Source organism: Alosa pseudoharengus, unplaced genomic scaffold (genome assembly GCF_046254945.1).
Source record: "Alosa pseudoharengus isolate Yale_2024_CS ecotype anadromous, Long Island Sound unplaced genomic scaffold, YU_APseudo_1.1 YU_APseudo_1.1_scf_10, whole genome shotgun sequence".
Lineage (NCBI taxonomy): Eukaryota > Metazoa > Chordata > Actinopteri > Clupeiformes > Clupeidae > Alosa > Alosa pseudoharengus.
In genome coordinates, this window is record NW_027468565.1 from 18,919,643 (window position 1) to 18,945,564 (window position 25,922).

The 25,922-nt window shown below is 43.4% G+C and overlaps 1 protein-coding gene across 1 annotated transcript in view; it reads left to right on the forward strand.

Annotated features, from left to right (window-relative positions):
- Positions 1–25,922, forward strand: part of megf11 (multiple EGF-like-domains 11) — a 152,754-nt gene that overhangs the window by 117,468 nt on the left and 9,364 nt on the right. The window contains exons 11-17 of the mRNA XM_076266581.1: positions 84–230; positions 2,779–2,913; positions 19,731–19,859; positions 21,447–21,575; positions 22,659–22,787; positions 23,566–23,694; positions 25,379–25,612. Of these exons, the coding sequence (XP_076122696.1) occupies positions 84–230; positions 2,779–2,913; positions 19,731–19,859; positions 21,447–21,575; positions 22,659–22,787; positions 23,566–23,694; positions 25,379–25,612 (1,032 nt within the window). The remainder of the gene's footprint in view (positions 1–83; positions 231–2,778; positions 2,914–19,730; positions 19,860–21,446; positions 21,576–22,658; positions 22,788–23,565; positions 23,695–25,378; positions 25,613–25,922) is intronic.

Below are 25,922 nucleotides of genomic sequence, written 5' to 3' on the forward strand. Positions count from 1 at the left end.
TGTGTGTGTGTGCGTGTGTGTGTGTGTGTGCGTGCGTGTGTGTGTGTGCGTGCGTGTGCGTGTGCGTGTGCTCTGCTCCTCAGGGATTCACTGTGACAGCGTATGTCCTCAAGGCTTCTGGGGTCCCAACTGCTCCTACACGTGCTCCTGCCAAAATGGCGGCTCCTGCTCGCCGGAGGACGGGACCTGCGTCTGCGCACCAGGGTACCGCGGGACGTCCTGCAAGAGAAGTGAGACCCCCGCACACACACACACACACACACACACACACACACACACACACACACACACACACACACACACACACGCGCACACACACACACACATACAGCACTCATGTCCATTTCACTTTCTCGTCATCTTAACATTTTCAAAGAGCACTTAACTCTGAACGTCCCCGACCCATAACGGCTTTCCTTCCTCTAGGTCAGCCAAGAACAAGACAGAGAGAGAGAGATAGAGAGAGAGAGGGAAAGAGAGAGAGGAAAGGAAAGAAAGAGGGGGAAAGAGAAAGAAGAGAAATAAAATCAGACCTCTTCTCTCCCCATTAGTGTGTTGACCTTCAGTAGAAGAGGAGGAGGAGGAGGAGGGTTGTGTGTCTTCCTCTTCCTCCTACTCTTGTCTTTTCTGTCTGTCTAATGCTGTAAGGAGGCCGCGGTGAAGGAGAAGCACTTACCCGTTGGTCATAAACGTTGGAGAGTGAACCCTTAATCACGCGCCTGTCTCTTAATCACTGTGGGCCCCCTCCACACACACACACACACACACTCTTCTATCTTAATCACTGAGAGCCCCCTCTGGCCGGACTCCCTGGGAAGGCTCATCAGCAGGCCCCCCACTCACATTCTCGCACACACACATAGACAAACAGACAGACACACACACACACACACACATACTCTTTTCTCAACAAGCTCACTGATTTTTGGTAGGAATAGAGCTTTTTCCAAATCCAAAGCCAGATCCAAAGCTTGATAAGGAAGCCAGGAAAGAAAAAACAATTGAAGGATATGCTTTGGTGTGCATGTGTGTGTGAGTGCCTGTTCGACTGCATGTGTGTGTGTGTGTGTGTGTGTGTGTGTGTGTGTGTGTGTGTGTGTGTTTGTGTGTGTGTGTGTGTGTGTGTTTGTTTGACAGAAAACAGATAATAGAGGCACAGGGAGCTCACATGCTTAACCTTCCTTACAGTCTCTTCTCCACAATCATCTTAATGACGACTGCTCTCCACCCACAGAGCACCACACTCCACACTTCACACTCCACACACACACTCCACACACACACACACACACACACACACACACACACACACACACACATACACACACACACACACACATACACATCCACACACACACCACACTCCACACGGCCTCCCTCCCACTAACAGCAATTAAAGCACCTGAGCAGCCACTTCTTTAATGAAGAAAAACAAACCGCTGCCCCAGTCACTGACAGCCGCTGACGGATGAGAGATACAAGCACACACCTCGCTCAACACCACACACACACCTCGCTCAACACCACCCTCAACAACAACAACAACACGACAACAACAGCTTTAGCTTTAGCTTTAGTTTGGTGGTGAAGACCTTGAGAGCGAGCCATCTATATGAAAGGAGCAAGTTACAGAAATGAATGCAATGTTATAAGTATAATTAGAATATAATTAGAATCATAATATATATCATAGTCATAATATATATTTTAAAAGTATAATTAAAATGTGATTAGAGTGTGTTTAGACAGCTACCATATCATTATCTTCTCTTTATTTTAGCTTGTGTTCTAAATGTTAATGTTGTGAGTACCTTTACTAATTCACTTCCCTCGTTCTCTTTCTCACACCCTCATGATTCTGTCCTGCAATCATGTTTCTCATCCTCATCATCTACTATTCCACTGTGCTCTTCTTCTCTACTCTTCTTCTCTACCCTTCTTCTCTACTCTACTCTACTCTTCTTCTCTACTCTACTCTTCTACTCTACTCTTCTTCTCTACTTTACTCTTCTTCTCTACTCTTCTTCTCTACTCTTCTCTACTCTTCTTCTCTACTCTTCTACTCTACTCTTCTTCTCTACTCTTCTCTCCTTCTCTACTCTTCCTCTCTGCTCTGTGTGCTAATCTCATCCCTCTCTCCTGCCATGCTCTTCTGCTCTTTTGCTCTCTCCATGGCCATGCCCATTCTTGTGTCCATCTTCCTCATCCTCTCTTCCTCTTCTCTCCAATGGCTCATGTCTCTGCCACCTCACTCATCTCCTGCGTTTCATGTCCTCCTCACCTGGTCTGTCTCTCTCCCCTCTCTCTGCCCATCTTCATCATCTACTCTTCCTCATCATCTACTCTTCTTCTACTCTACTCTTCCTCTACTCTTTTACTCTACTCTTCCTCTACTCTTGTACTCTACTCTTCTTCTACTCTACTCTTTTACTCTACTCTTCTTCTACTCTACTCTTCTACTCTACTCTTCTACTCTTCTTCTCTACTCTTCTTCTTCTCTACTCTTCTTCTCTACTCTTCTACTCTACTCTTCTTCTTTACTCTTCTACTCTACTCTTCTTCTCTACTCTTCTTCTCTACTCTTCTACTCTACTCTTCTTCTTTACTCTTCTTCTCTACTCTTCCTTTACTCTTCTTCTCTACTCTTCTTCTACTCTACTCTTCTTCCCTACTCTTCCTCTCCATTCCTCTCTACTCTTTCTCTCTATTCTCTGTCTGTCTCTCTCCTCTCTCTGCCCACGGCCGTTCCCGTGACCATTCTTGTGCCCTGCGTGCCAGTCTGCTCCCCTGGGTTCTATGGTCACCGCTGTAGCCAGTCATGCCCACAGTGTGTGCACAGCACCGGACCGTGCCACCACGTCACGGGGCACTGTGAATGTCTGTCCGGCTTCTTCGGCTCTCTGTGCAACCAAGGCAAGTAGTTCTTCCTCCTCCTGCTCCTCCTCCTCCTCTTCCTCACCCTTCTCCTCCTCTCTTCTCACTCTTCTCTAGGTGTTTGCATCCATGCTCATTGGCTTAGGTGAGATATGCACTGCAGGTAAAGTGCAGGCTCTATATGTTCTATGCAGATGTGAGGGTAGCACAGCTGTACATTCCACAAGGGTACTTACAGTACCGTAGAGTCAGTGGGTACCGCTGTTGCCGTGGATACCACAGTGGAAATCTTGCCAATATGTGTCAGCGGCCCAGTATTGTAACAAATGGAGTTATCATTGGAGTGTATTGAATTAAGCCCTGCAGTGCAAAGGGAACGTTGCTTAAAGGAGCTAATGCTGTGGCAGGAATTATTATTAAAATATAAAATGTGTGACATGAACAAGAAGATGTAGAAGACTAGAGGGGAAGGAAGAGAGTCAGGCTCTGACAGACATGTCAAAGAGACAGAGAGGGGGGAGGTGAGAAGAGAGGAGGGGGAGGGAGAGAGAGTGAGAGAAGAGGAGGGGAGGGAGAGGTAAGAAGAGAGGGATCAAAAATGATTAAGAAACAGAAAGGGGTTGATGTGGATGTTAGTGAGAGAAAGAAGAAGAGAGGATAAGGAAGAGAGCGATTGTGTGTGTGTGTGAGAGAGAGAGAGAGAGAGAGAGAAAGAAAGAAAGAAAGAGCTAGAGAGAGAGGAATAGGAACAGGTGAGATAGACAGAATAGGTGTGTGTGTGTATGAGAGAGAGAGAGAGGGAGTGTGTGTATGTGTGTGAGAGAGAGGGGGATAGAGAGAGAGAGAAAGAAAGAGAGAGAGAGAGCGAGAGAGAAATGAACGTTCTAAACCTTCAGTCATGAACATAATGAGCTCCTGAAAATCCTTGGATTTTGGACCAAAATGACTCAGATTAGGTAAACAAACTATCTTAACAACTGCACGAAGTCTTAAAGAGCATTATTCTAATTTTTATTTCTAATTTAATGAAGTGGACAAACCTCAAGACATCACTGATCACAAACCGCTAACCGTTTGGTGAAGTGCCACTGGAAATTATCATCGTTAGAATGCTAGCTGAATCCAACCTGAAGCTAACCTAACTACAGAGACTACCTACCTTAAATCATCCAACAACAAGCACTAAAAGCAAACCGGGAAGTAAGGAGTGGATGAAAGAAACGAACCGTCGAAAGTTTTTGGACATTCAATAATTATAAATCTGTAGTCTGCCTATTTAAATAATAGTTAGCTAATCGCTAACTGCTAGCTACATTGCTAATCGCTAAAAAAGCGCTAACTATTAGCTAAACTTAAGTTCCTGTCACCAGAGAATGTCTAATAAGGGGAGAACCAAACCAAACTTCCGGTTTCTGAACTGGTTGCAGTTCCTTTTCTGGTTCCACATGAGGGCGCTCACGAATAAGTGCAGAATGAATAGAGGCCTATGGAGCTGCACCCCTCAAATCCACTTTTCTCGGGATATAATTTTGTGCCCAGAAATTCGAATATTGCAGTCAAAAGAGGGGGCAGAGAAAATACAAACCGCTGAGTATTATATTTTTTGAGTCACTTATTTGTTCTAAAAAGCCTTTCAAATGTGTCAATGACGTCATTCATTAGCAGAAAGCTAGTGTGTTGTGGGCAACAACGACCCAACCTGTAAGAAATCGAAAGGACGTGACTACTCGTTCATTCAACTTTTGACCTATAATCCATATTGAGCTTGCAGAAACCACAATCAAATCTTCAATTTCTCAACGACAACCAGGTGAAAGAGACAAATTTAGCCGTCTAGCTCCATAGACCCCCATTGTTTTTGCACTTATTCGTGATCGCCCCTAGCGGAACTGCAACATATTGCAGGTACAATGGAGTTAATAGGGAGTGATCCGGCTCTCCGTAAACGGGCTCTGGGAGAACCTTCACTCTCGGAACGCTTCCGGTGTGGTAGGCTACTGCATCTAGGGGCGCTCACGGGCAAGTCCAGAATGAATGGAGGTCTATGAAGCTGTACCCCTCAAAATCCACTTTTCTCGGGATATAATTTTTTTTCAAGTAATTTGAATATTGTATTCGAAAGGGGAGGCAAAGACAATACACTTGGTTGAGTATTATATTTTTTTAAAGTCACTTAATTGTTCTAAAAAGCCTTTCAAACGTGTCAATGACGTCATTCACTAGCATGATCATAGCATAGCATAGCATCAATGCTAGCCTAGCGTGTTATGGGCAACAACGACCCAACCTGTAAGAAAACGAAAGGACATGACTCCCGGATTATTTCACTTTTGATTGATAATCCATATCCATTTTGCGAAAAATAAAATAAAATCTGAGGGTTTCAGTTGTTAAATAGGTGAAAACAATAAATGTAGCCATGTAGCTCTATAGGACCCCATGTATTTTGGACTCGCCCGCGATCGCCATCTAGGTGAACTCTGGTGAACTGCAGCCAAATTCGGTTTGTATGGGATTAATAGAGAGTGGGGAGGCTCTCCGTAGACGGGCTCTGCCGTCACTGAACTGTTACTGTTGCCAAGGAGACGGTAAACAGTACACTCTATAGAGAGCCGAAGTCACGCCCCTTCCGTTCAGTCACGCCACCATGGGACCTATCTTTCAAAAAAATATGAATGGTAGTCAATGGGGAAAGATAATTTATTTCCTGATCCCGATCGAGTTGTGCCTTGAATTACCCATATGATGTTTGTCAATTTTAAAGACAATTTTTCATGTAAAGACATTTGCAGTTTGTTTCGTAACTGTGTTTTGTACAAGCATACCAGCAACAGGTCTTAATTGGGCTTTCCTTGCTGAAAATACCACGAGTCAGACGATTAAATATATCAGGTAAGTTGTATTCGTCCATAGACTGTACATAAGATACTGTTAAGTGACATAGCAGGCAGCAAGATGTAACCGTTAACTAGCATAACAGTTAATCTTATCGTTTCATTACGTTGGTGACGTACATCGTTCGAGACGAGAGATGTAGTCCACTGAGCGGATTCGCACAAAACCAACATAACTTTTTAAGTCTATCGAACAACAGTACTTTCTTGACGTGAAAAAATATCTTTTAAATTCACACACATCATATGTGAAATTCGTGGCAGAATTCAAACGGGACCAAAAAATAATTGCTATCCATTAACTCCCGTTCATATTTTTTTGAAAGATAGGTCCCATGGACCGGAAGTAGAAGGGCGTGACTTCGGCTCTCTATGCAGAGAAGTAGAATTCCCAGCCCGCTGCACTTCTGATAAAGCTAAGAAAAAGTATAAGGATAAGTATAAAGTATAAGTATAAGTATAAAGTATAAGATAATCCACACAAACTCTATGCAGACTTTGTCAGAATCAATAACAGAAAGACCATCAATAACTTATCTTCCATACCACAACAATACCCTCTTGGAAATCTGCTTTGGAATCCCATTTTAAACATGTATCAAAAGAGGGCATTGGAAGAGGTGGAAGGCTGACCATATGCAAAGACGGAAACCTGGACACTGATGACCCTATACTTACTACTATACTATGAAGACCCTACACTACACTAAGGGCACAGTACTCATACAAGGGAGTGAAGAACATCTGCTATTCTTTGAGAAAGCTTTCCCATCTCTAAAAAGTGGATAAAGTAAACAAAAGTGATGCTGCTGAACTTTTGGACTCTGAAGAGGAAAATGAGCCACAGCCCCCTCTACATATTACTACTTCTCCATCACTACCAAATAACAGGCAAATAGCAGAAAGCCTAGCTGTGCTAGAAATGGATTACACAAAGTTTAAATAACTGATGCGGACAAAGATAAGAGACTGTAGCTCTATCCAACAACTAAGAGAGGAAATCCAGCATCTGAAGATTGAGAACATGAAAACCATCACTGAGCTCAGGGAGACCCTCAAACAGGTGCAAGGGGAACACTACAGCCTCCGTGCACAGATGGCTAAAATGAAAGAGGACAGTACAAGCAGGGAGAGAGCCATTACAAAACAGCTACAAGAAGTACAAGATCAGCTTTTAAACATCTCTCAGCCTCAGACTCAGATGAACAGGAAAAAAAGAGCCAGCACATCGCAATCCTGATGGACTACAACAGGCGGCTCCTGGACCCACAAAGGCTTTTCCCGAAGCACAAGGTGACAGTTAGGCCCTGCAGCACCACAGAACATGCCCAGCAGCTCCTGAGGAAGGACGTCCTTGGGACAAATGACCTCCATACTCTTAGAGCTGGTACAACTGAAGCTCTCCTGAAAGTGTTAGAAAGAGCAGGGAGGGAGTTCCCCACGTCACGCATTGTGATTTCAACGTTGCTGCCACGCCATGACACCACCCCACATGTCATCAACGGGATCAACACCGAAATCAGCAGGAGATGTGCCACACTGCCCAATGTACACCTGGCACATAACCCCACCATCAGCCTCCGTGACATGTATGACGGAATCCATCTCCATCAACAAGGTGTGAGGTCTTTTGCAAAGACCATTAAAGATGCTGCCCTAGGCCGTAATCCCTCCTCAACCAGCTTTGTGCCACCTCCCAGGCCCCACCCCCCACCTCCCCATTCCCAAGAAGGCAAAACAGTACCCGGGCCACCATATCCCGCAGCTCTTACACATGTCACTATCCCCCAGAGCCATCACATTCCGCCACCAAGTCAATCCACAGAGCAGAAAGAAAGTGAATCAAGCTGCATCGCCAAGCTAGAGGCCACAGCCACAGGTTGTATCTAAAAGCTACGCTGCGGCAGTAGCCACACAGTCTCCTAACATCCAACCAACGTTCCCAGAAAGGAACCAACTTGGAGAGATAAAAGAAATGCTGCACACTCTCTGCAGTAGGTTACTGGCTTGTGCCCAGTAACCAAAAAAAAAAAGAATTGTCCACCATAAGTCATTTCTATGTAATTTACCAATATAAGCTATATGATTGCTGTTGTTATTTGCATATCTGTTTCACAATGGTCCAACCAGATGATTTAAAATATGCTCATTTGTTGTTAGCTGCTGGAATATCCAGGGCCTCTACTCTTCAGCCTTTGGACTGAAAAGTGGGGACCCTGAATTCTTAGTGTATTACAAATGTTGATATTCTCATCCTGACTGAAACATGGTGTGGTAGAGACACATCCACTGGTTGTCCCTCAGGTTTTGGGGAAATATTGATACCCTTCCACAATACAAAAACAGTGAGACGTGGCCACACCTCAGGAGGACTTTTGGTGTGGTTTAGGGAGACTCTTGCCAAACACATTTCTGTTATCACAACAGGAAAAACCCACTGCTGGGTAAAAATTGATAATGAGATTGGCATATCAAAACAAAGCATATATCTTTGTGCAGTATATATCCCCCCAGCAGACTCACCTTGTTTTGATGGAGAGCTCATCCACACAATACAAACAGAGGCAAGCAATTTCCAGGCCCAGGGAAATGTGCTGTTGTGTGGAGATTTTAACGCAAGAACAGGATATGAGCTTGATCAGACTGACCCACAGGGCAATAGCCATGTATTTGGTAGAAATACCCTATACACCACACCAAACCTCCACTAGAGAAATAACCTTGATTATGTTGTAAATAAAAGTGGTAGAGAGTTAGTGCACCTCTGTCAAGCCTTAGGCCTGTATATACTTATGCTTATACTTACTTGATTATAATGGCAGGACAAAAGGGGACTCTTTAGGGAGGTTCACATATTGTTCATGTCTTGGCAGTAGTGTAGTTGATTACGCAGTCACTGACATGGACCCCTCCTCCTTCAATGCATTCTGTCAGGCAGCAAACTCCTCTCTCTGACCACAATCAAATGAATGTGTTTCTTAAAATGGATGGAAAATCCACAAACACAAACACGGAGCCCAGTAAAGGCTTCTACATACCTGACGCACCCGACCGGTAGCGCGACAATGCAACGTCAAAATGACGTACCTGTAGACCTCTCTGGCGCGCCAGGGTTTTGGCCGTGTAGCACATGGTAGCGCACCACTCATTTTTTTTTTCAGACAAGGCGGAAACAGGAAGATGGACTAGTTCGAGGGCAAGCGAGAGTTGCAGTGTTTTGTTACAGTCATGAATTTTTAATAGTTTGCTGGATAAGTTAACAAAGTTACCAGCGAGAGTTGCAACACATGGAATTAAGAGGAAAGAATAGAAACTATTTATTTTCAAACAAAGGATATCTATTAAGGCCTGCACAAAATCTATTTCCACTTCAGGAAATTACACAAACTCAGCCAGCTGCTAGCTAGCTAGCCAGCTAACTAAACTGTTTAAATTATTAAAATTTCCCTCAGGATGACAAAAGTATCTATCTATACATATCCATCTATCTATCTATCTATCTATCTACCTGTGCGCATACCTTGGAAACTAGATGATGATGATGGTGGTAGTTGTGAATAGTAGCAACCAAAGTCTGAAGCACCATCATCACAGAAGCTAGCTACTAGTGTTTCTTACTGCAGCTTCTTCTGCTGTGTAACGTAGTTAGCGTTAATCTTTTCATAACAGCGACACCTCTGTTCAGGAGAATATTGCAACTAGTGTTGCAACCACCAGCACGAGTTTTTTTTTTTTTTTTTTTTTTTCAAATCAATTTTATTGAAACAAAGTGAGGTACAGAGGTAAATTAACACAGTTACCTTCAATAGTGAATAAACATAAGAATGCTCAACAGAAAATACAAACCACCAGCGCAAGTATAAATGGTTACGGCGCTTCTGTGACGTCACATTGTCGCGCTACAGGTCGGGTGCGTCGAGTATGTGGCACATTTATATGGTATAAAATTCTCGCCAAAAGTTTTCTGTACCTGTACCAAAGTTTTGTGCTTGTAAGAATATTTTGTCCTCGTAAAAATTATTTGTGTACATGTAAAAATTATTTGTATCTGTAAAAATATTTTGTGCATGTAAAAATGGTTTGTACATCTTCAAATCCGTTTTGTCACTGTGTAGAAAAAAGTTTTGTGAATTTGCGAACGATTTTTGCACGCACAGATTTTCTATTTGCAAGTGCGCATCTGTTTTCTACAGACATGAAACAGATCTACGGGTACGAAACGAATTTACAAGTACAAAACTTTTTTTACAAATTTTCCCAAAACAGCCAATCACAGCACTGCTTACTGAACAGCCGATCAGCTCGCTTCTTTAATTCTGAAACCATGGACATACCGCTCTGGGTACATCCATGTAAACGATGTTGGTTCCATGTTGGTGGAATGAACTGCCCAGTGGTCTCCGTTCCTGTGGTAGTTTTGGGTCGTTTAAGAGGGGTCTAAAGACATTCCTATTCAACATATACTTAGTTGTTTAAGCGCTTATGTGTTATGGTTTATATAATGTTGTTTTATTTTAATTGGGCTGTTAATTAATTTGACATTATTGTTTATTATTGATATTCTCCTTAATGTAGTCTTAGCATGTTATTGTTTTATATTATTGATTGAATTGACATTATTGTTTTTATTATTGCCTTTCCCCTTTTTTACATTGCTTTTTTATTAGGCTATTGATTGAATTGATATTATTGTGTACTACAACTATTCTCCTTACTATATTTGACCTAGATTTTAATCTGTTCCCTGTTCATTTTTAAATATTATTATGTTGTTTTGTATTTATATGTCGCTTTGGACAAAGGCGTCTGCTAAATCCATAACCATAACCATAACCATAAACACCACAGTCAGAAGAGGTGAAACACTTAAAAAAGAAGAAGAGCTAACTTAGCTAACAAGCAAACAGCTCACCTTAACTCTATTCCTTCCCTACTATGAATCTAATATCATTAACTAGAACTAATAAAATTTGGATCATTAGTATTATTATTAATGATAACTGTTCTGTATAGTTATTGTGTTATAGTGTTTTCCGACTAGTCATTCCTCCCTTTGTATTTCCCACATTATATGTGCGGTGCTTTCACGTAACGTTAGCAGCAGAGACGGTTGATAAAAGCAGTATCTTTGACGTTAGCTTAGCCCAGACAATACTTAGCCCAGTTAGCTGCCATTACCTATTGTTACCTACTACCTATCCAATGCTCGCGTTTTAAACTATACTGTTTATTAGTTCTAGTTAATGATATTAGATTCATAGTAGGGAAGGAATAGAGTTAAGTTGAGCTGTTTGCTTGTTAGCTAAGTTAGCTTGTTACCTAAGCTAGCTAGCCTAGAACATAACAGTTACATGACCAAAAAAGTTCAGGGTGGCTTTAGGCTGACTAAAGACCCATTCATTCTGGACATAAAAGACGGATTTCACACGCCCTAACCATTGTACTTTTACACGAAATTGGGTAGTTTACCATTATGGACAAAAATGAAGCGTGTCTCATTAAGAGTTATTGTTCCCACAGGGTTAGTATTATTATTATTAATGATAGTGTTTTCCAACTAGTCATTCCTCCCTTTGTATTTCCCACGTTATATGTGCGGTGCTTTCACGTAACGTTAGCAGAGACGGTTGATAAAAGCAGTATCTTTGACGTTAGCTTAGCCCAGCCTCTTCTTCTTTTTTAAGTGTTTCACCTCTTCTGAGTGACTGTGGTGTTTACATGGATGTACCCAGAGCGGTATGTCCAGCGTTTCAGAATTAAAGAAGCGAGCTGATCGGCTGACTGGCCGTTCAGTAAGCAGTGCTGTGATTGGCTGTTTTGGGAAAATTTGTAAAAATGTTTTGTACTTCGTTTCGTACCCGTAGATCTGTTTCATGTCTGTAGAAAACAGATGCGCACTTGCAAATGGAAAATCCGTGCGTGCAAAAATCGTTCACAAATTCACAAAACTTTTTTCTACACAGTGACAAAACGGATTTGAAGATGTACAAACCATTTTTACATGCACAAAATATTTTTACAGATACAAATTATCTTTACATGTACACAAATATTTTTTACGAGCACAAAATATTTTTACAAGCACAAAACTTTGGTACTGGTACAGAAAACTTTTGGCGAGAATTTTATACCATACATTTAAGCTGTTTAAACTTAATTTAACCTACAGATGGACTCCTAATAGCTCTGAAAAATGTATACAGGCAATAAACTCACCTGAATTGGTTGAAGAGATTACTAATTTCACTAACAAACAGTTCACCAATAATACAAAGGGTATAAATATGGCTGTGTATGAGCTGAATATGATATACCAAAAGTCAGCACAAAAGGCTGAACTAATAAGGAAAACTAAAAACAAAACAAAAAAACTAAATCATGTCTGGTTTGACTTCAGAGCATCAGAAAACGTTTGAGACAACTGTCAAACCGGAAACATCATCAGCCTGAAAACACAGCCCTTAGAACTGAATATTCTGAAACATTAAAAAAATCTTCAAACGCACAATCAATAAGAAAAAAGTAAATCACACCAACCGAATTTTACACCAAATTGAAGAGTCCATCAATAACAATCAGTTCTTGGAGATGTGGAATAATTTGATCACAGCCAAACCAGCCAAGTCAGCCTTGCCGAACACTTCAAAACCCTGTACAGCGAAAAACTCCAAAATTTGGAGTCAGTTATCAAGAACAATCAAAACCCTCTTGATTACCCCATCTCAGCAGAAGAATTGGCACAAAAGCTGAAATCATTAAAAACCCAAAAGGCATGAGATGCTAAAATACACCACTCCCACATTACAAAAAGCTGTGCTCAAACTGTTCAACCTTATCCTTAGCTCTGGCTACTTTCCTGACACCTGGAACCAAGGGATTATTACACCAATCTACAAAAATGGAGACAAATTGGATCCTAACTAGATGTACCGCAGAGCGGTACAAAATATGACCGTCGCCCAGTCCAGCACATGTTTTCCACAAAAATAAGTCACGCTGAAAGGCATATATGATTCTAACTGTCTCACTGAATTGCATTATGCACACTCAATTGTCACTGGTATCTGCTAGACAACAAGTACCAAAACATGATTAGTTCATAGATTTCACATGTAATATATACATTTTATGCAACCCCACCCCCATCTTGCCTGTTCATAATTCTGAGAAATTCTTGAATTGTGTGCATGTGTTCGTGTACATGTTTATGTGGGTGGGTGTGTGTGCGTGCATGTGCATGTGCTTATGTGTTTGCCTGTTTATGTTCCTGTGTGTGTGCATGTGCATGCATGCGTATATATGTCTGCTGTGTGAGTATGTGTCATACGTAGGATTACTGGAATGTATGTGTGTGCGTGTTTATCTGTTTATTCAGTGTCCCGGGAATCCTTGTTGGTGTACGGTCACTAATGTACACATAAATTATTTTATTGTAAGGCCCCCCATGAACGAAAGTCCACGAAACTTGGTATGCATTCGGAGGGTGTCATAATGATCCTACACTTTCAATTTCGTGCAGTTTTGACCATGTCAGCCAGAGATATTGTGATGAAAACACCTAATGTTTTGCTTTTTAATTTTTAACTAGGTGGCGCTATACATGAAATAATTGCTAATGGGATAGGTTGACATGCCCCCTTAAGACCAACATACAAAAAAAAGGTGGACCTCCTAGGCCCTACGGTTCTCGAGATATTCACAGAAAAACTGTCTCCGGCCACCTACAGGCCAGTTGGTGTATAGTAACATAAATTAATTTATTGTGTGGCCACCCATGAACGGAATTCCACAAAACTCGGCGTGCATTCAGAGGGTATCATAATGATCCTACACTTCCAATTTCGTGCAGTTTTGACTATGTTAGGTCACAGATACCTGCGATTACAACACCTCATTTTTACTTTTTTGTGTTTAACTAGGTGGCGCTATACATGAAATGAGTGGTTATGGAATGGGTTGAAATGGCCCTTTGAGATCAACATACAAAAAAAATGGTCCTCCTAAACCCTACGGTTCTCGAGATATTCACAGAAAACTGTGTCTGCCCTACCCTCCTTTCGGGGGGTCCAGTCCAGCGGGGGGGCTACAGATCAAAACGAAAAAAGGAGGTTCCATGCTATTCATGTGGGGTTACATGCCCACCAAGTTTCGTGTACCCCGGTCTTACAGTGTCCCGGGAATCCTTGACAGACATTTGGACATGCAAAAAAGAAAAAGAAAAAAATCTGACTAAACCTATATGAACGCCGCTTCGCTGCGCGGCGGTCATAATAATTACAGAGGTATTTATGTGAACAGTACTCTGGGGGAGGTATTTAGTTGCATTTTAAATGACAGGATCCAAACCTTCCTTAATGAACACAATACCCTCAGTAAAAGCCAAATTGGATTCTTGAAAAATCATCGGACAACATATCACATTTACACCCTACACACCCTAATCAATAAACATGTAAAAGACCAAAAAAATTGAAAAATATTTGCTTGCTTTGTAGACTTCAAAAAAGCATTTGACTCAATTTGGCATGATGGATTATACTACAAACTTTTGCAAAGCGGTGTAGGGGGTAAAACATACGATGTAATTAAATCAATGTACTCAAATTCTAAATGCAGTATTAAAATGGGAGAAAAACTGAATTTTTTACACAAAGTAGAGGTGTGAGACAGGGTCTGAGTCCAACTTTGTTCAATATTTACATAAACGAATTAGCGGTGCAGTTGGAACAGTCTACAGCTCCTGGACTCCAAGAAACAGAGGTTAAATTCCTGCTTTTTGCCAATGACCTGGTGCTCCTGTCACCCTCAGAACAGAGATTACAGCAGCACCTTGATCTGCTAGAGCAGTACTGTCAGTCCTGGGCCCTGGCAGTAAACCCAACAAAGACCAAAATTATGATTTTTCAAAAGAAACCCAGGTGTCAGGAACATAGATACATGTTCACTCTAGGCAGCACCGCCCTAGAACACACAATGCAATATACCTACCTTGGTCTAATCATTACAGCATCAGGAAGTTTCAGCATGGCAGTGAATGCACTAAAAGCAAAAGCCCGCAGGGCACTTTATGCAATTAAAAGAAAATTTCACAAAATTCCCAATTACAATCTGGTGCAAAATATTTGACAGCATAATCCAGCCTATTGCGCTGTATGGACGTGAGGTTTGGGGTCCACTCAGTATGCACGACTACATGAAATGGGACAAGCATCCAACTGAAGCCCTACATGCAGAATTCTGTCGATCTATACTAAAAGTCCAATCAAAAACACCCAATAATGCATGCAGGGCAGAATTAGGCCGTTTTCCATTGGCTTTACCTATTCAGAAAAGAATCTTGAAATTTTGGATGCACCTGAACAGCAGTCCCAAGAACTCTCTCCACTTTGAGGCACTAAAAACCCGGGAGCTGAAACCTGAAAAGAGTCCCCTAAGCCAGCTGGTACTGAAGCTAACTAACTCAATAACAACAACTAATACACATCAAGCTCAGTCCAGTTCTGTTTCCCAAACATCAGTCAACAAAATCATGAATCAAAAGAAGAATATTTAGATCATTGGACAAACCAAATTGCCAATCAAAGTAGAATGAATTCCTATCTGATCCTAAAAAGAGAATATGAATTGGCAGAGTATCTCATCTCTGTCAGAGATACGAAACAGAGGCAAGTCCTGACCAAATACAGGCTCAGTGACCACAATCTAGCAATAGAAACAGGCAGGCACAGGAAAACCTGGCTGCCAAAAGAACAAAGAATATGTGGTCACTGTCAGGCAGAGATGGTTGAGACAGAGGAGCACTTCTTTCTTCACTGTGAAAAATACAAAAATGTAAGACAGACATTCTTCCCCAAATTCCAAATAGTTATCCCACACTTTCAAGATTTTGACAATGATGAAAAAATGGCCATACTTCTTGGTGAAGAGCCCTCTGCTGCCTTAGCAGCAATATTTATCTTGAAATGTGAGGATCTGAGGGACTAAAACATATTTGTGTATGTGATATATATATATATATATACACACACAACATACACTTTTAGTGTCCCGGGAATCATTGACGGAAATTTGGACATGCGAAAAAGAAAAAAAAAAAATCTGACTAAACCTATATGACCGCCGCTTCGCTGCGCGGCGGTCATAATGACATCAAAGATAGAAAGAAAAGAACAACACTGACAAAATACAGAATCAGTGACCGCCTACACATTGAAACTGGCAGACATAGACAAACATGGGTGCCTAGACATATGAGGAACTGTAGCTTCTGCATAAATTATGTAGAAAACGAGGAACATTCTTAATTGCATCAGATATGCATAAGGGACTTTTTTTTTTTTGCTGAATTCAAAATGCATATAACAGAATTTGAAAATCTATCTCCACAAAGAAAACTATATATTATTGGGAGAGGAACCAAACTGTTCATGCCTAGCTGCAGATTATGATAAAACAAGAGAAAAGTTGTAACTTTCATGTATGTGGCATATTGATGAGTTTATCCCCTTTGTGTACATGTAAATACTATGTTTGATATTAGGTATTGCTGTTTACCTCAAACTGATTTATGTAGATGTATCTCCAAAATATGTGTTTACAATAATACATTTTTTTTGTTGTGTTTTGTTTTTCTACAGTATAGCACTATTGCTGAAGCTATTACTGTCCTTTTAATACCATTTACCATTGATCCTTTTATTATTATTGGTATTATTATTATTATTATTATTATTATTATTATTATATATTTTTTCTTTCATTTCATTATTTCATTTTATCTCTATACCAATACTTATGTAAAGTTGATTATTAACATGTTATACTTGTAGCTTTGGCAACAGTGACTTTACTCATTCATGCCAATTCAAAGCACCATTTGATTTGATTTGAGAGAGAGAGAGAGGGAGTGTGTGTATGTGTGTGTGTGTGTGTGTGAGAGAGAGAGAGAGAGAGAGAGAGAGAGAGGGGCCCTAAAGCCTAGGTTGGCACAGCAGTGGACCGCGTGGCCATCAGATGCGTGCCAGGTCGGGTCTGCCCTGCTTGCGCTGCGGCGGATAATTGGCATGGTCACTGACACCCTGACAAATAACCTTGGGTGAGAATCTAAATATTGCTGAGGGGACGCTTTCTGACCGAGACAAACAGTGGATGTGTCAGGTCAATATCGGCATTTCCTTTTCCGATGGCCCAAGAAAGAGAAAGACGAGAGACAGAGAGAGAGAGAGAAAGACAGAGACGGAGAGAGAGAGAAGGCTGAGGAGTGGACGTGGAGATTAAATGGAGCTTGTGAGGGATTGGAGTGCCCGTTGCTTTATTGAAGCATCTGTTTCATTGAATCTAATTATACTGATTTTCCATTAGATGGCCCGTGTTGACTGATTAAAGATTAAAGCGACCAACAAACTCCAGCTTTTGTCTCTGATACTGGGCATAAATAATGAAACATTGGCAAAGTTAATCAAAGTGCTTTCTCACAGAGGCTATTTTAGTAACGTTTTCAGCCAGCAGTGTTGAAAAACTTTTAAAAGATCTGGTGAAATACTCACTAGGTGAGGATAACTCCTCCGAGAATATTACCCTGACTCCCAATGGAGTCTTTTAGAGCTTGTATTGATCCCTGGTGTGGCTGTGCTGTGGACTGGTGTCTGTGTGTGGGTGTGTGTGTGCATACGTGCCTGTGTGTGTGTGAGTCAGGTGTTGAGGTGGATTTTCAGGTCAATAACGCATGTGTTCACAGCGCACTAATGAACCTGCAGTGGGCTGCTTCCCTCCCCTACGCATTAGCTCCAGCAGCAGCAGCAGCAGCATCCAGCTGAGAGTTAGACCGGCAAATGAAATATAGATACAACTCCTCATCATAATTAACCAGGCTTTTCATGAATTAAGGAAGGGCTGTGGGCCGATATAGAATTCACTTTCAAGGCTTTTGAGAGCAGTCTCATGAATAAATGTTTAATATGTTAAAGAAGGAGAGAGAGAAACTCATGAAGAGAAAGAGTGAGAGAGAGAGAGAGAGAGAAACTCATGAAGAGAAAGAGTGAGAGAGAGAGAGGCTAAGGATGGAGGGAGAGAGAGAGAAAACAGAGCCAGTGTTAATTTGTCCAGATCATAATTACTGAAAAGAAGGAATTCCTCAGAGGAGGTGTGTGTGTAGGTGTGTCTGTGTGTGTGTGTGTGCGTGTGTGTGAGAAGTGGCGTCTGTGAGGTGGTGGGGGCAGCCTAGTTACCTCTCCTCTGTAGTTCAGTGTCAGCCTCTCTCCCTCTTTCTCTCTCTCTCTCTCTCTCTCTCTCTCTCTCTTGTCTCGGTTGATGCGCTGGTGAGTGTCCTCATCTGTCCCGTGTCCAACTCCACTTCATTTGGCCAGCAGCTAATGAAGCTCCAATAGCAGCCAGCCAGCCTGAAGACCGCTCCCTCTCGACTCCACTGAGTGGGAGAGCAAAGGAGAGCCGCTCCGCTCCGCTCGGAAAGCTAATAGCAATCAGCTTTGAGGAAGTTGAAAGAGTTTCCAAGAGAAACCGAGAGATAGATTGAGAGAGAGGCAGAAGAAAACAGAGGAGTGAATGAAAGAAAGGAAGAGAGAGAGAGAGAGAGAGAGGGGGGAGGTGGGGGCTGTTGAGATATAATTATTAAAATAAGCCAGTGTCAAAAGATTTAATTTGAACTTCTGTGAGACACGGACACCTTATCTGATTCCACAGGACCGTACCCATCCCCCGCCGCCCCCTCGCTCTATTGAAGACTGAGGACCGCCCCCCTCCCTGTGTGTGTGTGAAGACTGTGTTTACCTGTTGGTTTGGGGGAGCTCCCTTCCTTGTGTCAACTCAAGGGGGCGCATAATAGCCCCCCATTCCACCACCCCCCCCCCCCCCACACACACACACACACACACTGCCCCCCAACACCCCCACCCCTGCCCAACCTCCACCTTGCTGTTTAGCGTGTACCTGATTGAATTTGCGTCGGCCAGGAGCGGCGTGCTGCGCTGTGACGTCCTGATGAAACTCTTAATCTGAAATGAAATCTCTAATTGAGCAGAGTGTCAGGAGCCGCTGAAATATTCATTTTATTAAAAATGTACTCAAGTTCTATTTTAATTCCGCCACACATCAGTCGCCGTGCGGTGCGGAGCGGTGCAGTGCGGTACGGTGCCGTGTGCCACCCCATCACTGGAGTGGAGGGGGTGCAGATGGGTAATTGGGAGGGTCGTTGTGGAGGACGCGTGGGGGGTGGGGAGGGGGGGTGATTAATGCACACCGTGCAGAAGTGGACTCACTTCTTGGAGCTGAGGAGAGTTGGAGAGGAAGGTTAACTGTGCTTGGCAGCGGATCGTGTGCAAGAGAGAGAGTGGCGTCTGAGAAGTGCTCCGTGAGGAATCGTATGCAGACATCGGCCTCCATGCAAGTGTCTGTCTGTGGCTGCGGTCTGCTAATTAAAGGTCTTAGCACAAGCTGAAGGGCATCTCACACACCTCAGCTGCTCTCTCAAAGACGGAATCACTCACTCCGATGGGCCTTACTGAAACATCTCCACTTTACTGCTTTCTTTTGGAACAGTATTCCATTTGGATGTAAAACAGCACTTCTATACCATACACTCACTGTGCTCAACTGCTGCTCTTTCCCCAGTCACCACTAAACTGTGAAACTATTCAACTTTCTGTGTGTGTGCTGCACAAGGTGGGGGTGCTTTATATAATTCATTAAAAGTGACTCTGTAGATAAACCATCTACAGCCTCCCTTGATATTATAATTGTGTGTGTGTGTGTGCTTTGTTAAGTCATGGAGTTCACTTTTTAGATAAAAAGCAACTGCATTCTTTGATGACGATAATGATGATGATTATGTGTGTGTGTGTGTGTTTGGATCTGGGTCTGGGTTTAGAGGGCTAATCTTGTGTGTGTGTGTGTGTGTGTGTGTGTGTGTGTCCGCTGACCTTGTCCTCTGCTGTGGTCTGTGTCCAGTGTGCCCCAGTGGTCGCTATGGTAAGGCCTGTGCTGAGGTGTGTCTCTGCACCAACAACGGCACCTGCAACCCCATCGATGGCTCCTGCCAGTGCTACCCCGGCTGGATCGGAGAGGACTGCTCACAAGGTAACACACACACACACACACACACTCCTCTGTCTTTCTCAATCGCTTGTTACCGCTGTCTCTATCTTTTCCTCTCTGTCTCTCATTCTCTCTTTCTCACTTGCTACCACTTTGTCCCTGTAGCTCTCTCTCTCTCTCTCTCTCTCTCTCTCTCTCTCTCATTGTTTCTCTCGCCCTTGTCTGTCTCTCTCTCTGACATTCTCCTGTCTCCACTATCTCCATCTAAATCTAAATGGCTTTTAACATCATTTCTTTATCTCTCCCTTGTATCTCTGATTCTCCCTGTCTCTTTCCTCCTCTAGTCTCGTTCGCTCACTCTCTCTCTCTCTCTCTCACTCTCTCTCACTCACTCACTCACTCTCTCTGTCTCTCTCTCTCTCACTCTCTCTCACTCACTCACTCACTCACACACACACAGACACACACACAGACACTCTCTCTATATGTCTTTTAACACTCTGTATTTAACACCATTTCATTGTGTCTGTGTGTTCATGGTTTTTACACGTCTGTCATCTTTATTTAACATTCTCATGCCGGTTCCCTCATGATAAGCTCATATTGTAATTCCATACATTATCATCAAAGATGTTCATAGAGTCCTACCTTCAGTCTACTGTAAATCATTTTGTAGGATGCTGTAATTGTGGTGTCATAAACGTATACAAAGATGGACGACATTATGTACAGTCATTGGTCCATACCGAGTCAGTCAGTGTCCTGAGAAAGCGATCTCTCAGTGTATTCATACCAAATACAGTGACATTACAACTCCTGATATCCACAGCTGCATATTAGCGTGTGCGGTGCTTGAGTAGTTATATGCTGTTATTGCTCGTTGTTTTGTTTTGTTGCGTTGTGTTTATTCCCGTTGAGACGGAGTGGCTTTGAGTCAGAGCGTGTTATTTTCTTCTGGCTGGTCTGGGGTCAGAGGAGAAGAGAGGCAGCGCGATGAGAAAGACACAGCGGCGACAAGGGAGTCGGAGAAATCAGAATAAATATTCTGTCTTGGCAGCCTCGCACATCAAACAAGCCTTTTGCACTGCCTCAAACTGGGGCTGGCACACACACACACACACACACACACACACACACGCACATATGCGCACACATACGCACACGTGCACACACACACACACACACACACACACACACACACACATACTTACACATTCACATGGCGTCTCTGAGTTCTCATGCAGGCTTTAGAACTGCTAGACATACTGTACAGTACAGTAGGATGTGATTAATGGGGTTGACTTTATCCTTAATTGAAATCATTTGTTCACAGATAGTTGAGGTGTTTTACCTGGTCGAGTAAAATCCATATGGCTTGTCCTTTTCCAGCAGAAATATGGATTGTAGAGAGATGTATGGTTTTCTCTGTTGGATATTTCGGTGCGCGTACGTGTGTGCGTATGCGTGCGTGTGTGTGCGCGTGTGTGTGCGTTGGTGCGTGTGTGTGTGCGCGTACGTGTGTGCGTATGCGTGCGCGTGTGTGTATGTGTGTGCGTGTGCATGCGTGTGTGTGTGTGTGTTTGTGTGTGCGTGCATGTCTCTTGTTGACTGTGTGTTTGGCGTCTGCAGCCTGCCCCGCGGGACATTGGGGGCCGGACTGCCTGAACTCCTGCAACTGCCACAACGGGGCCCAGTGCAGCGCATACGACGGAGAGTGTAGGTGTGGCCACGGATGGACTGGCCTCTACTGCACACAGCGTGAGTCTCTATCTTTCTCACACACACACACACACACACACACACATACACACACACTCTTTCTCTCTCTCTTTCTTTCTCTCTCTCTCTTTCTCTCTTTTACACACACACACTCTTTCTCTCTCTCTCTCTTTTTCTCTCTTTCACACACACACACACACACACACACACACACTCTGACATTCTCTTTCTCACTCTCTCTCTCTCTCTCTCTCTCAGACACACACACACACACACACACACACACACACACACACACACACACACACACACGTACACACATTCACATGGCTTCATACACCTTCAGGAGTCGATCCATTAGACTCACAGTGACATCTACTGGCAGCTGTTAGAACTGCACCAGATGTCATTTCCTATTAGTGGATAGTGGAGGTCCAGTAACTACATAAGTTTGAAGCATCAGAGTCAGATAGCCAGTGTTCCTAAATGATGAAGGTCATTAGACCCATTCATGCTCCATCTCTCATGCGTTCATGTGTGATCATTTTTACACTGTTTTAAGTTGATCTGCATTTTTCTCTCGTTCAGAGTCACTTTGCACTTGTCATCCTCCATACACACACCACTGAAGTCAAGCTCACACACACCACTGAAGTCAAGTCTGCTGCTCAGAAGTGCATAAATACTTTTCAGTGATCATGGCCTCTTTGTTGTTGCTGCCTAGTTGATGCATTTTTCATAGCTCTGTGTGTGTGTGTGTGTTTGTATGTATGTGCCCTTTTTGTGCTCGGGATGATGAAATGTTCTCATGGTGTTCTGCAATGGACTGCTTTGTGACTTCTGATTTGGTGTGTAGACTTTAGGGCTCTTTGGCAACCGGTGTTAGGCAATCGGTGTTGGAGACAGAGGTGCAGAATGTGTGTGTGTGTGTGTGTGTGTGTGTGTGTATGGCAACCGTGGCACGGTGTTGAGCCTCTTTGTGCTGCCCACCCCATTACAGCTAGAGTGTTCTGGAACCTCAGACACTTAAGGTCACTAGGATCACACACTCTTGTCTTCCTCCTACAGTCGTTCTCTCTCTCTCACTTCTCTTTCTATCACTTCTCTCTCTCTCTCTACCAGGCTGTCCATCAGGTTTCTACGGGCGGGACTGTGCGGAGGTGTGCCGCTGTCAGAATGGAGCGGATTGTGACCACATCGGTGGTCAGTGTGCCTGTCGCACCGGATTCATCGGCGGCAGCTGCGAGCAGAGTGAGTAACGCCGCCCTGAGCCTACCCACGATGCCCCTGGCTTTACCCCAGCATGGGGGGGGGGCAGGGTGGAGAGAGTGGAGGAGAGGAAAGGAGAGCGGAGAGGAGAGAGGGAGCAAAGAGGAAGGAAAGGAGAGAGGAGAAAAGGAGAAGAGTGGGAACGAATGGTGAGGAGAAGAGTGGATGAGATGAGAGGAGACAAGAGGTGATGGAGGGATGAGAGTGAAGAGAGGAGAGAGAGAGGAGCAGAAGAGGAGAGAACAGGGCCCTCTGCTTGTACTCTGCTTTCCTGTGTGTAGAGGGATTAATGCTGCTGCTTTATTCTCCCCCTCTCTTCCACTCTCTCATTTACACTCTCCCTCTCTCTCTCTCCCTCTCCATCTCTCTCTCTTCCTCTCTCTCCCTCTCATTTACACTCTCTCTCTCCCTCTCTCTCTCCCTCCCCTCTCTCCCTCTCTATTTTTCTCTCATATTGCTCTCTAGAGTGCACTTATGTCATTTGCAATCTGTTAATAGTAGTTTTAGTTGTATAATTGAGTTTATTCATGCCTGTGTGTGTTTGTGGATGGATGTGTGTTTTGTGTGTGTGTGCTGTGTGTGCGTGTGTGTGTGTGTGTGTGTGTGCGTGTGTGTGTGTGTGTGTGTGTGTGTGTGTGTGTGTGTGTGTGTGGATGGATGTGTGTTTTGTGTGTGTGTGCTGTGTGTGCGTGTCTGTGTGTGTGTGTGTGTGTGTGTGTGTGTGTGTGTGTGTATCCTGTCCCTCTCCCTCTCTGTTCAGAATGTCCTGCGGGGACCTTTGGCTATGGCTGTCAGCTGCTGTGTGAGTGTATGAACAACGCCACCTGCGACTACGTCACCGGAACCTGCTACTGCAGCCCTGGCTACAAAGGCATCCGGTGTGACCAGGGTAAACATCTCTATCAGTTTCCCTTTCTCTCTCTCTCTCTCTCTCTCTCTCTCTCAATATGTCTCCCTCTCTCTCTTTCTCTCGCTCTAACTCTCTGCCTCTCTCTCTTTCCCTCTTTTCTGCTCTCATTATGTTCATCCTTTTATTATCCTCTCACTCCAGTCTGCAGAGGCTTTCTCTTTTTTCCTCCTAAACTTACATTCATGTTCTTTCTTCATCCCTCACTCCCCCTCTCACACTTCTTTCTTTCTTTCTTTCTTTCTTTCTTTCTTTCTTTCTTTCTTTCTCTGTCTCTCTCTCTCACACACACACACACACATGCATTCATCAGTATCTTCTTCCTTAATCTTTTCACCACCTAGTCACTACCCTCTTTTTTGCTCTCTCTCTATTCATATACATCTCAGTATCTCTTGCCCCCTCATACAGCGATATAGTTGTCATTAGTACCTGTGTATCAGGAGGAGCTGTCCTTTGTCATTAGTTCCTGTGTTTCAGGAGGAGCTGTGCTTTTATTTACTAGAAATCTCCGGCACCCTCCACAGGCTCTCGTATCTCAGTGTGAGCTCATGATCTCCCTCCCCTCATTACTGATCACGTTCCTGCCGACAGACAAACAAACATCGCCCTTGTTCTTGGTGCAGAAACAAAAGGCCTGACACAGTCACACCGTAATCAAACAACATGGAAGATTAAACGGAATCGACTTCCACTCGTGTCCGCTAAAAGCCAGGTTCTCTCCCTCTCCCTCCCTCTCTCTATCTCTCTCTCTCTCTCTTCATCACTCACTCTCCCTTTCTCCCCCTCTCTGACGAGTGCAAGAACATGAAAGCAGCGCTCGTCAGGTTTGCTTTTCCTTGCCAAACTGCCGTGTGTCCTGGGATCAGAGGAATGCGAAGACTCTGGAGACTAATAAGGGCCATTTCATAATTCAGCAGGGCGATTGCAACGCTCTCCCAAGTTATTCTTTAAAGAAACAGATGAATGGAGGGGTGGATAGAAGGATGGACAGATGGATAGGTAGAAAGGTAGATAGGTGGATAGAGAGATTCATGAATGAAAAATAGATGAATGCATAGATGAAATAATGAGTGTCGAGTGTTCTAGCCTGCAAATGGACAGATGATCAATGGCACACACCAAGATGCATGAACATGTCCAGTTCATTCAGATAAAGACATTTCTTCATACCTGTGGATGCTCCATGTATTCTGTGTGTGTGTGTGTGTGTGGTCAATGTGTGTGTGTGCTGTGTATGGGACCATGTACATGTGTATAGTAAATATACATATGTAAATGTGTTTTGTGTGTGTGTGTGTGTGTGCAGTTCTGGTGATGGAGGAGCTGAATCCATACAGTAAGATCAACCTGGCACTGTGTGTGTGTGTGTACTTATGTGTGTGTAAACGTGTGTGTGTGTGTGTGTGTGTGTGTACTTCTGTGTGTGTAAACATGTGTGTGTGTGTGTGTAATTCTGTGTGTGTAAACATGTATGTGTGTGTGTGTGTGTGTGTGTGTGTGTACTTCTGTGTGTGTAAACATATATGTGTGTGTGTGTGTGTGTCCTAATGTGTGTGTGTAAACATGTATGTGTATGTGTGTGTGTGTACTTCTGTGTGTGTAAACATGTATGTGTGTGTGTGTACTTCTGTGTGTGTAAACATGTGTGTGTGTGTGTGTGTAGCAGCTCTGGTGATGGAGGAGCTGAACCCCTACACTAAGATCAGTCCAGCCCTAGGCTCGGAGCGCCAGTCGGCGGGCGCAGTGATGGGCATCATCTTCCTGCTGCTGATCATCATGGCCATGCTGAGTGTGTTCGTGTGGTACCGGCAGCGACAGCGGGACAAGGCTCAGGACATGCCCAGTGTCTCATACACGCCGGCCCTGCGCGTGGCCAACACAGACTACTCCCTCTCAGGTGAGACTGGACTCTACACCTCACCTGCAGTGATCACACACCTCACATTACTGTACGCTCTACCTTTACATGACTCTTCGATCACCATGCTCATCAATCATGTGTTTGTTCCTCACAAACCGGCTCTGTCACTTCTCTCTGCTCATTGTTGTTTAGTTATATATTATATCACACAGTATTCATTTATGTATTATGAATATCATATCACGTGTCATGTATTGCTACTACATATTATATATTAGCTATACACAATATATAGACACATGATACATGATTAAGGTAGACTTATCGTAGAGAAGGAACCAACATA